Source organism: Lepeophtheirus salmonis, chromosome 9, assembly GCF_016086655.4.
Source record: "Lepeophtheirus salmonis chromosome 9, UVic_Lsal_1.4, whole genome shotgun sequence".
NCBI classification, from domain to species: Eukaryota; Metazoa; Arthropoda; class Copepoda; order Siphonostomatoida; family Caligidae; genus Lepeophtheirus; species Lepeophtheirus salmonis.
The window spans coordinates 17,581,703-17,597,746 of record NC_052139.2 but is presented as its reverse complement, the minus strand read 5'-3'; the positions used below and the strand labels follow the sequence as shown (position 1 = coordinate 17,597,746).

The window sequence follows — 16,044 nt, the reverse complement described above, 5'->3', positions numbered from 1 at the left end:
ATTCAAATAAAGGAAAGTGTGATAAAAGAAATAATTAGGCCTTAATCAACAACGAACAACAAAGTACTTATATATTACTTATAAATAAATAAATATATATATATATATATATATAAATGTATATAATAAATCACAATAATAATAAAATGTTCCATTAAAATAAAAACATGCCAAAAAAAAACAAAAAACAGAATACACAAAAATAAATTTAAAAAACATTCATAATATACTCAGCAGTTGAGAATATATCATTTAATAATAATTATCGGGGATATCATATCCGATCTTGTTCTTGTATCTTTACATAACCTGCTCTTCCTTTGAAGACTGACTAGCATTATTGCACGAAGGGAAGAATTAACACCTAGATACAAAAAAGTTCTCTATGATATTATGAATGATAGGCTCAACAATATACTGAGAGTTTGTTGATCTATCACGCCCCTGAGGTGACGACTTAATCTCTAACTTTTGATGTAATACCCTAGATGATGATAAAGACTTGTTTGAATCATGAGAGGATTCTACATGGTCAACAATGTCATCACAGATTTTTTGAATAAGAGGATGAATAATATCATCCATCACATTCATACATTCATACTTGGAAGAATTGATGACACTATCCGTCGAAGTGATGTCAACAACATTGTGGGTTGAATTTTGAGAGGATGAACAACAAATGTCAAATATAAGTTCTTGCATAATGCTATTAGCAACTTCAATATTGTCAGACTTGGTCAAATTTGAGAAGTCACTCATGTTCATTGTATCATGAACTATTGACTCTACAATCTCAGACTTAACTCTTTTGAACGTATCAGGAATAATAGAAGGCAAATGAAAGTGTGGTTGGTATGATCCTTTAAAAATATTTAGGAATAAGGGTTGATGATACAAGACCGATGAACCAATATTTGTATCCAAATAAATATGTTTACGCTTGATATGGTTTAAATTATGATGAAGTTGATGCACTGGATTTGACTCATACGTCAAGGCAAAAGTTCTTTTAGTCACGATTGTGTGCAATATCTGCCTGATTTTAGAGACTAACTTTCGGCACCCTTGTAAGATGAAGGTTCTAAGTAGATCCACCATGGAACTAAAATATAACTTATGGGATTTCACAAGAGCAGCACCGGAAACTCTTTTCACATTTTGAATAAAATTGCTGAAATCAATAATTAAGTGTTTCCAAGTGTTTGACGATTGTTTTTTCATATTCAACATCCAATTATCTGGTTTTATCAAAGGATCAACAAAGATTTCAGAGATTAGATCATTTCTTAATCCTAATCCTACTGAAGTATTCATATTTTGAACTCTTGTTGCACTACATATCACTTGATTAACATTGAAGTTTATCTCATTCAGTCCTCCAAAGATAGTGCAATTATTGTATTTTGAAAATGGAGACTGTTTCCTTACATCCCTTAAAATGCTGGGATCGTGTCTTCTAATCAATTGTTTACTCACTTTTCTAGAATAATTAAGATTTAGTTTGTCATAGGGAGAGTGCATTTTGAGACTGAAACAAGGCTTCTTTGGCTCAGTGTGTATACCAATGTCGGATAATTTTCTTTTAATGGATGGTATTATTCTCGCTTTTTTAAGAACAATATAATTGGAATAATCCTGAGTCAACGACTTTCTCTCCAATTCTAATAGGCTGGATGTCATCTTACGTTTAAAATTATTTGATCTGGATTCTATTTGTTTTCTTTCTCTCAAAGGAATTGAAAGATTTGATGTTGTATACTCCGCAATTGGGATGCAACGAATGGGATTCGATATATTCTCTTCCTTCAACTTGGTATAACTTGGCAGTTTTTGGCAGTCATTTAAAGTATGAGAAATCAAAAAGTGTCGACCATTTCTCGCTTTCTTGGGTATGCTTTCGAAACAGAGGGATTCATTTTTCCTAGAAATACTCAGTGGTTTAATTCCTACCAAATTTTTATCAAGTCCACGTCTCTTTTTCCTTAAGCCGTAGATGATTCTACTTGTATACATTTTAAACGGCGTCTCGTTGATTTTCGTTGGGCGTAAAGTTAAATTTAGTGATACATCAAGTGATTTTCTCAAGCATATAGGATTTGGAATAGAGGTACACAAAATATCCTCCAGTAAAGAATTAATAACAAATAAAGCCTCACTTTGATTTAAACCAATGTGATCAGAATCCTTAACTTTTTCCTCATATTTTGCGTCTTTGGTAGAAGAGGGAGAAGAGGAAGTTTCCCTTGTTTTTGGAGCATCTATAATTTTCCGTAAGTGGCACATATTAATTGAATCTGTAGATTTCAACAAATTCAAATGAGATAAAAAATCATCTTGTACAACTCCACTGAGATGGTCATAACTTGATGTATTTGAAAGCTTACTTAACACGATTTTATCTTTTTCCCCTACTAAAGTATCTTCTAAGAAAGATGAATTTCGTAAATGTACTTGGTGGATATCCTGGGATCTAGGCATTACATTTTTATTATTCATCAAATATATGGTCTTATCATTTTGAGAAAGTTTTTCTCTATAGATATCAGACATGGAGGTATCATTTAAATTCTTACAAGAGGAGGATAATTCAGACTTTATTGATAATATCTCTTCTGAAAATCTATCTAATTCAGATATTTCTTTTAAATTATCTGTGGCGTCATCATTTGATTTGAGTTTTCCTTGCGCAACAGAAATATCATTAGAGTCATTATGCTGAATATCTTCCAGAAAATAGGACTGAAGATTTATATCATGCTGTGACTTTGAATATATGAAGTCCTCACCAACTTTCTGATCCGTATGCTCACAAGATTGTTTTTTATTATAACTATATAAGTCCATTGTTAGACTATCCTTGCACATCGATTTAGGTAGGGGTCTTGTAGCAAAAAAAATATTAGCTTTACGCTTTATGGGAGGCACTATTTCTCTATTAATACTATGATCTCTCAAAAGTTTCTTACTTATTTTCAGACACGGAACCTTCTTAGCATTTTCTTTTTTACTATTTCCGGACACATTTTTAAGATTTTCCCTACCACTATGTTGCTTCTTCTTTTTCTTTCGACTTGCATTACATTTGTCATAAGTGGTTAGAACAAGGGACGGTGGTTTTTTCTTCAGTGAAATTAGAATACTGTTCTTTTTTTCTGGGTAACACCATCCTCCAGGATAATGTGTGACTGAGAAAGGCAGGATATCATCTGATATAATTTTTGAGACGATATCATTAGATGATTCAGAAGAAAGAAGCAAGTCTAAAGAAGATCTCAAACTCATTGTAGGCTCAAGGGTAAGGTTTTCAGAGCCGACACTAACGTAGGAAGTAGGATGACGTTTCTTTGTTATAGACCTACGGTTTAACACTGGTAGACGAGACCCTGATAAATTGTACAAAATATCACTTAAACTCTTCCCAGTTCCTTGGGGCAACATTGAACTTTTTGAAACGTTTGGTTTACTGTTCAATTTTAGGCGCAACGGAGGAACTAGAGGTGGAGATTCCGAATGTATGTTTTTTAAATTTAAATAATTACAGTCCCTTTCATTTAATTTTAAAACAAATCCTTCAAATCCTTTACACTTTTCTTCATCATATTTGTATGCATTAACAATTTCTAATCTTACAAAACCAGATAAACTTTCTAATCCCTGAAATAACGGATTACGAATGCGTTTCATTCGATGTCTAACGCATAAGTTAGATGTCTTAATAAAGACTTTTTCAGATGACAGGACCCACCTTGAATTAAGTCTTTCTTTATCACAAGTTTTGGAATTTTCAATGATGCATCACAAGGACCAGTTTCAACTTGTTCAATTTTCCTCTTCCCTAGTGGAAGCTTTATTTTTAGTGGATTTACTTGAGCTGGTTTTGTATCAAAGTGTTTAACTTCTTTATTCGGTTTAGTTTCTTTATTCGGTTTAGCTTCTTTATTCGGTTTAGCTTCTTTATTCGATATAGTTTCTTTATTCGGAATAGCTTCTTTATTAGGTTTAACTTCTTTATTCAGTTTAGCTTCTTTTTTCAGATTAGCATTTTTATTCGGTTTAGATTCTTTATTAGGCTTAACTTCTTTATTCGGTTTAGCTTCTTTATTCGGATTAGAATTTTTACTATGTTTAGCTTCTTTATTCGATTTAAAATCTTTATTATGTTTAACTTCTTTACTCGGTTTAACTTCTTTATGCAGTTTAGAATTTTTATCTGGTTTAGCTTCTTTATTATGTTCAGGTTCTTTATTCTTTTTAACTTCGTTATCCGATTTAAGTTCATTTTTCGGTTTAACTTCTTTATTCAGTTTAATTTCTTTATTCAGTTTAACTTTTTTATTCTGTTTAACTTCTTTATTCAGTTTCAGCTTCAAAGGTTCAACACGTCTTACTTCAGCTTCGATTTCACTGTTGGCCTCCCTTTTTAAATTTCTATTACAATTTTCCTTCGACTTTGAACATAGCGTGAACCTTAGCTTTATGTGACCATCACTATCTGTTCTAATAGTTGAACCAAAATGTTTCTCAACGGGTGTGGAGTTGGATTGTTTTTTTCTCCTTTTTTTTAAGGGATCGGAATTCTTGCTTTCTTCTTGCAATGTGCGCTTATTCTTATTACTATCCTTTTGAATACAATATTTCTTGGAAAATTTGTTATTAATATTAGATAAACCAAACTTCATCTTCAAAGAGGGTCGTTCTACAGGCTTAATTTTAAGAGATTCTACCGTTTCGAATCGAATCTTAGAAGATATATTTTTGTCCTTTTGATCCAGTGACAATTCAAATTCTTCATTCATACTGAAATCCGGAGGGTGCTCCTCATTAGTGAAATCATATTTAAACTTTTCCTTTTTCTTAGATATCTTTATTTTTGACTGATTCTTTAGCTCTTTTCTTTTCAAAATTTGGCCAAAATTAATCTTAAGACTAGGCTTATGATCTTGTATATCAGTAACGGGTTTAGGAATTATGCTATTTTCCTTGAAAGATTTAGTTTTTCCTTTTAAGGATTTAAGGGCATTTTTCCTAAAATTTGATTTAGGATGGCAATGTTTCCCCAAATGATAGAAATCCTTTACTTCCTCAGATTTATTTATCCTCAATTTTGAATTTTCAATCGCTTCTTCCTTAGGTTTACGCAAATATTTCCTCCTCTTAATACGTTTTTTTTCCCTAATAAGAGTAGGTTTCATTTTTACATAATTTTTATTTTCATCATTCCAGTTTTCAGTCTTTGATTCTTTAGAAGCTATTTTGTCCACTTTATTCTCTTGAATTGATTGACTAGACTTAGTGTTAGGAAGTGGATCTTTCTCCTCATCATTTTTAGGGGCTTCCAATTTCTTTTTACACATAGATGTGTGCATTTTTAGAGAATTAAGAGACATAAACCTATTGTTACAAATAGAGCACTTATTTTCTATTATACAACTGATTTTGTGTATGTTCAGTGAATTACTCGTCACAAACTCATCCCCACATTTTTCACATTTGTATATTGCACACGGCTCATCGTCTGACTCTTCAGAGAATTTTAAACTAGAATTTGAAAAAACATCATCAGTTTTGAGTTGATCATTTGTTTCATGTTTCATTTCGACTTCCTCAGTTATTTTATTTTCTCTGTCTAAACAAGTTGACGATGTATTATCCAGACTATTTAATTCTTCTGAGGCTCGATAAATGTTATTGATGTCATCAAGAGGATACTCAGTTAAATCTTCTTTCTTTTCCTCAGAATCGGAGAAAATCGAATCATGAATAACTTCTGGACCAAAACTTTGAGACACACTTAAATTTGGATCTATATCGTTGTCATTAATAGTCTTATATCTTTCTTCCTCTATTGTCTCTCCCAAATTATCAAAAACCTCGTACTGATTTGATTCAAGATTGGTAACTGAGTCAAAATCAAATAATCTAGAACTTGGTTCCATGTCAGTAAAGACAGGGGATTTGTGCTTTGCTCCAAAGCTATTGTCCGAATCGCCTTTCCAGGATTGTCTAATTACTGGAGGTACATCCTCCATAGAAACATCGATGGTATTGCACAGCTCATCTAATTGCATCACTTTTGAAGGTAATTCTTCCAACATTGGTTCGTCAGTGAGTATGTTTAGCCTGTTAACCAAGTCTGTTCCCGAGTTGGACATGTTCATATCGGAAGGGATTTTTCTGGGCTGAGACTCAAGACCATACATGTCTAAAACACTGATAAATTCTTCATCAGGCTTACTATCCAAGGAGTCTCGTATTGATTTATTTTCACTTAAAAGAGGCACATTTCTATCAAAATTAGGAATTGATGGTGAAACAGAGTTGACATCAGAGACACCCGAATCCACAGAACTTAAGGAAAGCCCAATTTTTTCCGAATCATTATTTTTTGACAAAGATTCTGTATCATCAAAGAGACTTTGAATTACATTAGTATCCTCATTTCGCCACTGTTGGGACTGTGACTCCATGGATGGAGATGAAGTATGTTTCCCCATAGACTGGGTTTTTTCAGAGAGAGTATTAGTGATCAATGATGCATTTTGAACTGAAATGGGTAAACATTCACGAGGAGGCTCAGATTGAACTGCAGCAGGAGATTGGAGACACATTTTTGTGCTTCCTCCCTTTTCTTGAGAATAAGCAGAATTTGTAATGGCAAGGCCTTGCGACTCAGAAGATGAGAATATAGCTGGAGACTTTAAATTATTAGTGACAGTTTGAGATACATAGATAGATTCTGATGGTTGATTCAACTGCAAATTATTGTTTGTTTGTACTAAAGGAGATGAAGAACGTGTATTTGAAAGCTGTAGAATAAGTTTAGTTGAAGTTTGTAGTGTAGCATTCATTGTGGTCGATTCTGTAAAGGATGAGTTATTTTCATGAAGCAAGGGAACTTGGGATGTATTTGGTGAACAATTACTTTCATTAATCAAAGAGTGCAAAGAAGATTTTGTTGGTGTAGTAGAATTGAAAGACACATTCGGATTTGATATTGACCCCATAGAAATAACATTAGGGACAGGCGTTATAGGCTTCTTAGACATAAAATTTGCGGGTGAGCTCTTTTTAGCTACAAATTCTTTAGGAGTAAAAGGACTGGACTTGACTGCAACAGGCGCAAATGCTAATTTGCTTGAATCTTCGCATGATAATGAAGGAGTGGATAGATTGGGTACTAAAGGAATCATTTCTTCACTCGTAGGAGCCAACTTTTCCCCTTTGTCACCAAGTATCTCTGTTGGATGAAACTTTTCCATATGGGGTCCAAAATCAGCAGGAATTGAAATATTTGCTTCACATAAATGGCAAGACAATCCATAAATTTCATGAGAGTCCTTATGTTTGGCATAGTCCAGAGTATAAGTTTTCTTCTTTTTACACTTATCACATTTCAACTTACGATCTGAAACCCATACCTGAATCGACATTTCAACAACTTTATCGACATCATGAGTGTGACATTTCAAGTGTATGAGATGTTCACTCAAAAACGAAAATCGTTTATTACAATACCGGCACTCAACAATTTTTTGTAGTTCGTTTTCCTTAAGGGCAGGGTATATAGAGATCAAGTTTTTAGGATACACTCTTTCACTTAGAGGCACAGGATTTAGTTGCACTTGTGTAGATGGTGCACAATTCTTTTGGGATTCATTCGTCACTACATCGTTGGAAACTAAGGAATTGATTAAACAACTTTTAGAGACCTTAGATTCGACTTTCGAGGAAGCGTGTAAACTAGAAGTAGTAAATGCATGGATTTTGTTGGGCTTGTTAAAGCTATTAGAAGATGAAACTGCAATAGTTTCTCTTTTCGATACAGAATTTGAAGCCATTGTTTGAGGTAAAGTCAGGGCTTGTGTTTGACAGGGCATCACCATTGCTTGAGGACGAGTAGAAACTGGAGGCGAATGTGAAACCATTTCTGTCTGAGGAAGAGGGCTAATGCGCCTCGGTGGAGCAGATTTAATATCATCTAACGTTCTGCCTAAGAACACACAAGCACTCCTTTTTTTAAGCAGCTTATACCCTAATGCTTTATCATCAAGAACTGGAGCAACAATTTTAGATTCGGGATTAAGAAAATTGAACTTCATAAATGTGAGCTTTTGACCCTTTGAGGTGAGACGTGTTTGAACTTCCACAGTGGTTGTATTTGTTTTAAAAGGTTTCCCTCTTTCGACATTTGGAATGAGTAAGGTAAAAGCAGCATCAAAATCCAAAAGCAGAACATTGAGGTCTGATCCAATATCAATCCAATGTTGTGTAAATACTTTAGAAATAGGCGCAAGGATACTTTTTTCTTCTTGTACAGGAGTTAAGGACTGTTGAAGCCCTGCTTCGACTATTGTAGATTCTACCACGGCTCCAAGATCAATACTTTGTTTATTCCCTGGAATAAAAAGGGAGGAAATGAGAGAAATTGAAGTAGAAGGAAAAGAGATGTGCCCTACCAAGATAGTTTACATTAGACTCGGGAGGAGCCCAAAATTGGGAAAGTATCTGCTGTTGAGCCTGAGGCTGTGATTTCCAGGATGGAGTCCCTTTTTGTGCATGCTCCTTTTGAAGACGATGGAAATAATCACAAGCACTTTCAAGCTGTTTTCGTGAGGAAGGAGGATCCACATCTGAAGACATTGGGACGAGGGATTCCATAGGATCCGCTCCCCTCTTTTCCAAAAAGACAACACGATCTTGTGAAGGGGTCATGTAAGGCTCATATTGGAAGGCTCTTTGGTGTGGCGTATTGGACGGTTGATCCAGATGAATGAGATCCATGGCATCAGGGACGGTGGAGTAATCTTCTTCTTCTTCCCCACCCATCATCATGATGGAGGAAGTGTGCTTTAGACTCCTACTATTAGCACACAGGTCCACCAAGCGCGATGACGAATAAGAGCAAGGAGGTGCAAGAGGAGCAAGAGCAGGAGGATAAGGGGCTTTCTCCAGGCCTAACAAACGTCCTTCTCTTCTTGCCATCCGTAAATACCTGGAAAATAAAGGAAAGTCCTATTCTATATTCAGAAAAAATAATCAAAGTGACAAACTTACACATTGAGTCCTCCTTTCACTCAACTCCACTTCTTGATTCCTATCCAATTCCAACAAATACGGAGGAACTCGCAACTCAATCTCAGAAAATATTTATAACAAAAAAGAAAATCAACCTAAAATAAATAATAATAAAAAAAAGAGGAAAAAAATTAAAAAAGGAAAAGAAAAAAAAAGAACTTGTTTGAATCTCCATTTTGATGGACTCGGAAATAATTCAAGATTCAGATTTGCATACCTCTTTACTGCGTCCTTCAATATAAATATAATCTCCATCCATAGACAAATATAAAATAACAGCTAGCAGCGTAAATAACCTTACAGCTCACTATTTCCTGCACAGGCTTCAGCCATCTCACTTCGACGTACGAGTCTTTACTATTCTAAGTCACAAGCATAATATTATTATTATTTTTACTGTATGACTACGCGTGCGGTACATGCTACAGCCAAAATAGCCAAAACACTTAAGTGCTCAGCACGCACATGGAATAAGCAGGATACTCATTCTTATTATTTTACTCCCTCCTATCGGCTATCTCACCCTCATTGACAGTCGGGATGACGTTCAGGGACAGTACATTAAGTATAGTAGTCAGTAGACTCGCGTTCGAGATATAACCACTTATGTCATAATAACGGGATCTCTCTTTTACTATATGTATATTAATATTTAGTTGGAATAAGTTTTCAATGTAAAATGTATTCACTCTCCAGTCTTATCTTATCTACTACTTAATACAACTATCACCGGAGAGAAGAGTTAAATCATCTGGCAGAGTTTATCATTTTTTTTAATTTTTTTTTTCAAAACATGATATTCGAGAAAGTAGCCGTCAAATAAATAAAGAATTATATTCATGACATGTGTATAGTACGCATCAACTTTGTTAAAAACAAAGACATTAATTTTACTTAAAATGGTACTCTCTGCTATGCAAACCCTAGTTTTTAATGGTGAAATATTATCCTTTGACATACAAATCAATAACAACACCTATGACATTAAAAAAGTGTTGTACTAAGTATGTTTGTGAGATGCTTCACAAATATTCTGCACCAAGTTCTTATTTTTTCCCCCAAAGTTATGTATATATATAATAAAATAAAAATCCAGTAATGTACATTTTGGTCACATATCAAACCGAACCTTATCAAAATTGAAAACATTCCCAACCAACCTCCTTCCAAGATTCCCTTCATCCTGGCCAGACTATTAAAAATAAATGGATTCTATTAACAACAACCGTGTTTTGACGCTGAAATTTGAATATTATAAGTTCAGATCCATTGGCCTTAAGCATTTGACCAGGCCTGGGATGGGGATCATTTATCCTAGGCCAGCGCAAAATAATAAAAAAATATGGGCCCCGCAAAGACTTGACTTTTACTAAATTTATATATATTTTCTAAGAAAAATCATTTTGTAAAAAGGAAAAAAAAGAGCCCTTCAAATTTATCTATTCCCTAGGCCTCGCTCACGGTAAAACTGACCCAGCCTAGGAGATGAGAAGGAGGCAATTACTCCTCAAATTTGTCAAATTCGGGAAGTGTTTTTTTTATTTGAAAAACTTCAAAGAAACATAAATTATAAAAAAAATCCTCTAAAATGACTTTAAAAAAAGTACTAGTCTCAAAATTGTATTGAATTAGTTATTAATATTCTGGCAAAAAATTAAATTTGTCCTCCAACGCCTATACCATTGGACAATGGCTTACAAAGGATTTCTATAAATAAATATTTTCTTCTATTTTCTAAATTTTCATTTTATATATAATTTTGATAAATGTAAGCACTTATCATAATTAATTATTATAACCTTAATACCTGTTCATTCAATTTGTGATCCAAAAATAATATTATGGGTTTAATTATATCTATTCCAAATATTGATTTATCGTTGTTTAATGGAATATATAATTGTTTATTTGTGTGAGAAAGTTATATTAATATATATGAATATTTTGTAGGAAACTTATACGGTAAACAAAACCCCTTCCTGTATTAGAAGTAGATAAAAATACATTTTTTTTAATAATAATAATCGGTATCAAACTTTTTCAGGACAATCCGTACGTACATTTTATTTAATATATCAAGCTACAGTGTATGACTAATTTATAAAAATGTATTGCAAATCACTCTATAATTTACATTGATATAAGATCTTTTTAACTTAATCTTGATTAATTATTTATATATCTTCATATAACTCAATTAAAACAGCAATGTTCGGATCATCTGGTTCATTTTTATTATATATATATTGTATTCAATTTGGGATTTTATAGAATTGATTTTATCTCGAGAATAAACCCTGCTTATACTTACTCCTTCACGACTCCCTATTTATCACTAAATTGGTTACGAGCTATATTACGTTCCACCTTACTACATAACAATATTACTCATAAATATACAATAACAATGTAATTTTAATAGATCAAAATGTAGTATCAATTAATAGTTGGTAATTAGAATGACCAATGTTCTAACTAAATAATGCATTTTAAGACGAACAAATTCCCACTTGTATAATTTTATTTCACAAGTTGCAACTTGTACATAACATATTTATTAAATTAGGGTGACCATATGTTGATTTACTAAAAGAAGGAAATGTCACATGTGAGCCACACAGCGGCACTACAATGTATTTGCAACTGTTGCCAAAATATATAATGGCTAAGGGTGATAATTTTGGTAAGAATAGAAAAGCGTGCGAGGAGAAAAGAAGAATTACTTATGGCATCATTGATTAAATAATATACATCTTCTTCTATCAATCATGAACGTTATCATTCCCGCCTTTATTATTCAATATTAATATAATATGAGATGGTGATAGTCGATAGAGAACTGAATAAAATCCCCAAAATGACGTCGCCTTCTGTCTGGATTTATGAAAATGGAGGACCAGGAATTTGGAAAATACTTACCGGATGAGAAACAGATGGTTTGTCGATTTGTCGATATAAATGTACCTTTAGTCCCCTGTCCAGAATTACACGCCACTCATTATCCTCATCTCATAACAAGAGTATGGATATTCATCTATAAAATCAATTTGACGATGAATACATCAAGTCAGACTTTAACTTTGATCTCACAACGATGCTTATTGCATGTAATATAACCTTATCCATTGCTAATCATCCACGTTCAAAAAATTTATGGAGAAATACAAGGGTAAACATATCCCTTCCCGAGAAACCATCATTAAATTAATGGAGGATGTTGTTACTGATGTCATTTATAGAAATACATATAAAAATGTTATGAGTCATCCACACCAAATGACGATCAAGTTATCAGTAAAAAGTATTTACGAATATCGAAATGGAACTCTGAATTTTGTACTATCTCACAGTATGTATTCAATTTTTTTTTAAATCTAACCATAAAATATGATTCTATTTTAGCTAAACATATCAAGAATTATGATACACAACTCAGTAAAGGGCAAAAACAACTGCTTAAATGGTCACAACAACGGGGGAAGTAGCTTTGGATGGTTTGCAACTAGTTTGTCTGAGACTACTTACTTCGCTTTAAGACTTGGGTATGATAATTAGGTTTTCCAATATTACATAGTCAATAAATATTACTTTTTATCACTAAAGGCTTAGCTATGGTTGATGGGCTCCAAGAAATGGTGTTCAGAAAACTCATAAAAGGCAAAAACACCTGTTTAAATGGTCACAACAACGAGGGTAGTTACATTGGGTGTTGCATTATAATTAACAATTGTGTATATCCATCATGATAATAGTATGTTGTTATATAAGCATACCTAAATAACGGGGAAAATCTTTTTGATGCTCTTAATAGGGAGTAATATCGCCGGACATTACTACATAATTAGCTTTTGCTCTAAATCTTTACGATGAATTTATTTATAACATTTTTTTATTAGTATATTTATTGTCTAATTTTTTGATTTTGACATTTACTTTATTATTAATAATTAGTTAGATCTCATCGGTAGAGATATATCTATCCTGTGCACAATTGTATATAGCAACTTCCACATGAAGAAGAGGAGTGATTATCTTTTTGATTAAACTCCACGTCTCGCTTGTGTATTGCAACCTAAAGTTATGACATATTTAACTGAATTCCGATGTTAAAACAAGAAAAAATTATCTGGATCAATCTATTATTTCAATATTCTGTATTTATAATTTATTATTATTAATAGTTATATGATTTTAATTGTTTAATTTTGTATATTTAACTTAAATGTTTAATGGTTTATTTTTTAGTATGTGGATTATATTTAATTAAAGCCTTCTTTTTTAAACTTTGAGCTTCAAATACTCTACTTTGTCGTTTCATTTGCTATTATTCTGAGAATAAGGTTCATAATGAATTACAATTTCATGGAGTGTGACGTTTTCAAATCTACTGTAACGGATAAAAAAACGTCAAAGTCAATTATACGTAGTATATCTTCATTAAACATTTTACCCTCAAAAATCATAATAAAGCAGGCAGGTGATAATCACATCAGTATTTTAAACAATGATACCATATGTATTTTTTCCCCCCTCCTCCTTGCACGCGTTTTTCTCTACAATATTATCAACTATAATAATGGCGACGTCATCACAGGTGTCCACCTTTTTTATATATATAATTGACAAGAAATCTTTTAATTTTTTGGAACAAATAAAATTATATATTCTTTTAAACAATTTCTTATTAAGATAAAAATAAAAATTATATTACCCTCTATGGTTCCGGAGCCACATCAGTAGGATTATAAATTCTACGCATTTTCGGGATTAAGGAAAAAAAGGAAATTAAAAATTAACATGGTAACCCTGACGACTTGAAGAATGTTTTGGAGGAGAACAGCTTAGCTGTCATGGTGTTTCATTAGATGTGCTAAATAGCTACATCAAGCAAGGGCATAAACAGGAATTTTTTCCATTGTCTGTCAATCCTCAATTATACTCGGAGATCCAACAAGAAATTACAATTTTATCTTCCCAACAAATCTTTAATAGTAGTTTCCATCATTTATGAGCTTTCCACGTTTTAAACTTCCTCAATAATGAAAGAATAATGGTAACAACTTTAGAAAATAAGAAAACACTATTTATGTTGCCAACAACAGCAAAATTTGTATGCTAGAAAATGCTTAAGATTAACAACTTAACACATCAGTGTTGCTTTTAGAGGGGAAGGGCCGAGGGTGTTCATATTTTTAGGTCAGTCAAATTAAAGAATAAAATATAGATCAATTTTGATTTTTGAGATTCCTTACTTTTAAAGCGATGTTTACAAGCTAATAAAGCGGCAGAGAGCTGTGTCGTTTTGTGACAAAATAAAACAACTCCCTGGGTCCGCATGACAATATTATTAAATAAATAAAATTGGTATATTACTCACTGTGAAAAATTTAGTTTACTAATTACTGTCACGTACCCTTGCGGAAAATATATATTCTTTAGTTTGTCGGTGTTTTTGTCCAAACTTTTGTTTTAAATCGACTTGACCCATAAAATATTAGACATTTAATGCATTTATTAAAAAGTACCCGATAAGATCTAAAAAAAGGACGAATGGTCACCCTAATATATGGTATATATATATTATTCATTTCATAAATTAATATATAGGTTTTTCAGCGAACTATTCGTAAAACCTGATGACTTAAAATGATACATCTTTAATTGCCTATCTTCATGATTTAAAGATATTGATAAAAATTATTTATTTGTCATTTTTAAGCTATCATTGATAAGCATATCATCTTTCTTGTGTTGTTAATATAGAAATATTATACAATTCTACCCCAATATTCTCCTAAATAAAGAAATTGAGGAAAACCAATATTCAGTGAATTAATTTGCTTTTTAATTCAACTTAACTATCACTGCAAAGTGTAAACTCTTCCAGAACCATATAAATAGTGATGAAAATCGCGTGTATTTTGGACATGTTAAAAAAAGGAACTGAAAAGCAACATGGTAACCCTGACATTTTAAAGAATGTTTTTAGAGGAGAGAAGTTTAGCTAATCTAATCAAACATTATGACAGCTAAGCAGCTCTCTTCCAAAACATTCTTCAAGGGGTCACGATTACCCTATTCATTTTCGGTTTCTTTTTTTAACATACCCAAAATACACACGATTTTCATCCCTACATACAACAGGACTTGCCGTTATGTAAATATAAAACAAACCGAAAACGAAATTGGTAATTATGACAATTTGAAGAATGTTTGAGAGGGGAGCAACTTAGCTGTCATGACGTTTTATTAGATCAGCTGCAAATAGTCGTAAGAGGAAGGAAATAAAAACTAATCCCACTACGTTTAATTCAAGACATATAGGTTGAACTTAAATCGATGTTAATCCTCAATTATACACCGAGTCCAACAGTACTTTAGTCTCTAGACTAAAGTACCTCGAGTTCATCAGTTATCAAGTCATTTTAAAACATTTTCTAAAGTTACTATTATTCTTTTAGTTTTGAGGAGAGAACCTCTAAAGAGACTCTTAAGAAGAGAGGCAACATTCCGGTTAAAATAATAATGTATCAATAAACACATGTGTCTCAAATATGTTACCTCATTCACACACTCTCGATAAAAAAATCACGACTAGGGATTAGACATGCAAGATAATGGAACTCTAATAATTTATCCTCAAAATTTCCTCCCCAACATTAACAGAAGTCAGAAGATGAATATAGCGCAAGTAGACATTTTTATACCTATCAAGGTGATAAATTGTTTTCTCCATTGAGGCCTCTTTCTTTAGAGTTTCTTAGGAGCATGTGAGCGTCCTTATGAAAAATAGAGTGTAAGACGGAGGATTTCTTAGGGAGTTATCTTCTATTTTATTATTATTGTTGTTCATCGACACCTAATAAGTAATAAATAACTCAGACGATGTCTGTTACTACTACCGCTAGTATTATATATTTTGATTCAATGAAAAAAAATTATTATAATTATGTGGCATATATTGCA

At 32.6% G+C, this 16,044-nt stretch overlaps 2 protein-coding genes and 1 long non-coding RNA gene across 4 annotated transcripts in view; 1 reads left to right on the top strand and 2 right to left on the bottom strand.

The window, feature by feature from the left end:
* The window catches only part of Polr2I (RNA polymerase II subunit RpII15), a 566,921-nt gene that overhangs the window by 202,249 nt on the left and 348,628 nt on the right, over positions 1 to 16,044 (bottom strand). The gene's annotated exons all lie outside the window — the stretch shown is intronic.
* Positions 1,579 to 9,830, bottom strand: LOC121123864 (uncharacterized). Its single transcript, XM_040718923.2, has 4 exons — positions 9,296 to 9,830; positions 9,058 to 9,173; positions 8,460 to 8,995; positions 1,579 to 8,398 (listed from the first exon to the last, which is right to left on the bottom strand). Exons 3-4 carry the CDS (start codon positions 8,983 to 8,985, stop codon positions 3,684 to 3,686), a joined length of 5,241 nt encoding a protein of 1,746 aa, XP_040574857.1. The 5' UTR covers positions 8,986 to 8,995; positions 9,058 to 9,173; positions 9,296 to 9,830; the 3' UTR covers positions 1,579 to 3,683.
* On the top strand, positions 11,767 to 12,856 carry LOC139906322 (uncharacterized). Its single transcript, XR_011781770.1, has 3 exons — positions 11,767 to 12,427; positions 12,481 to 12,620; positions 12,682 to 12,856. It is a non-coding gene; the product is annotated as an uncharacterized lncRNA (long non-coding RNA).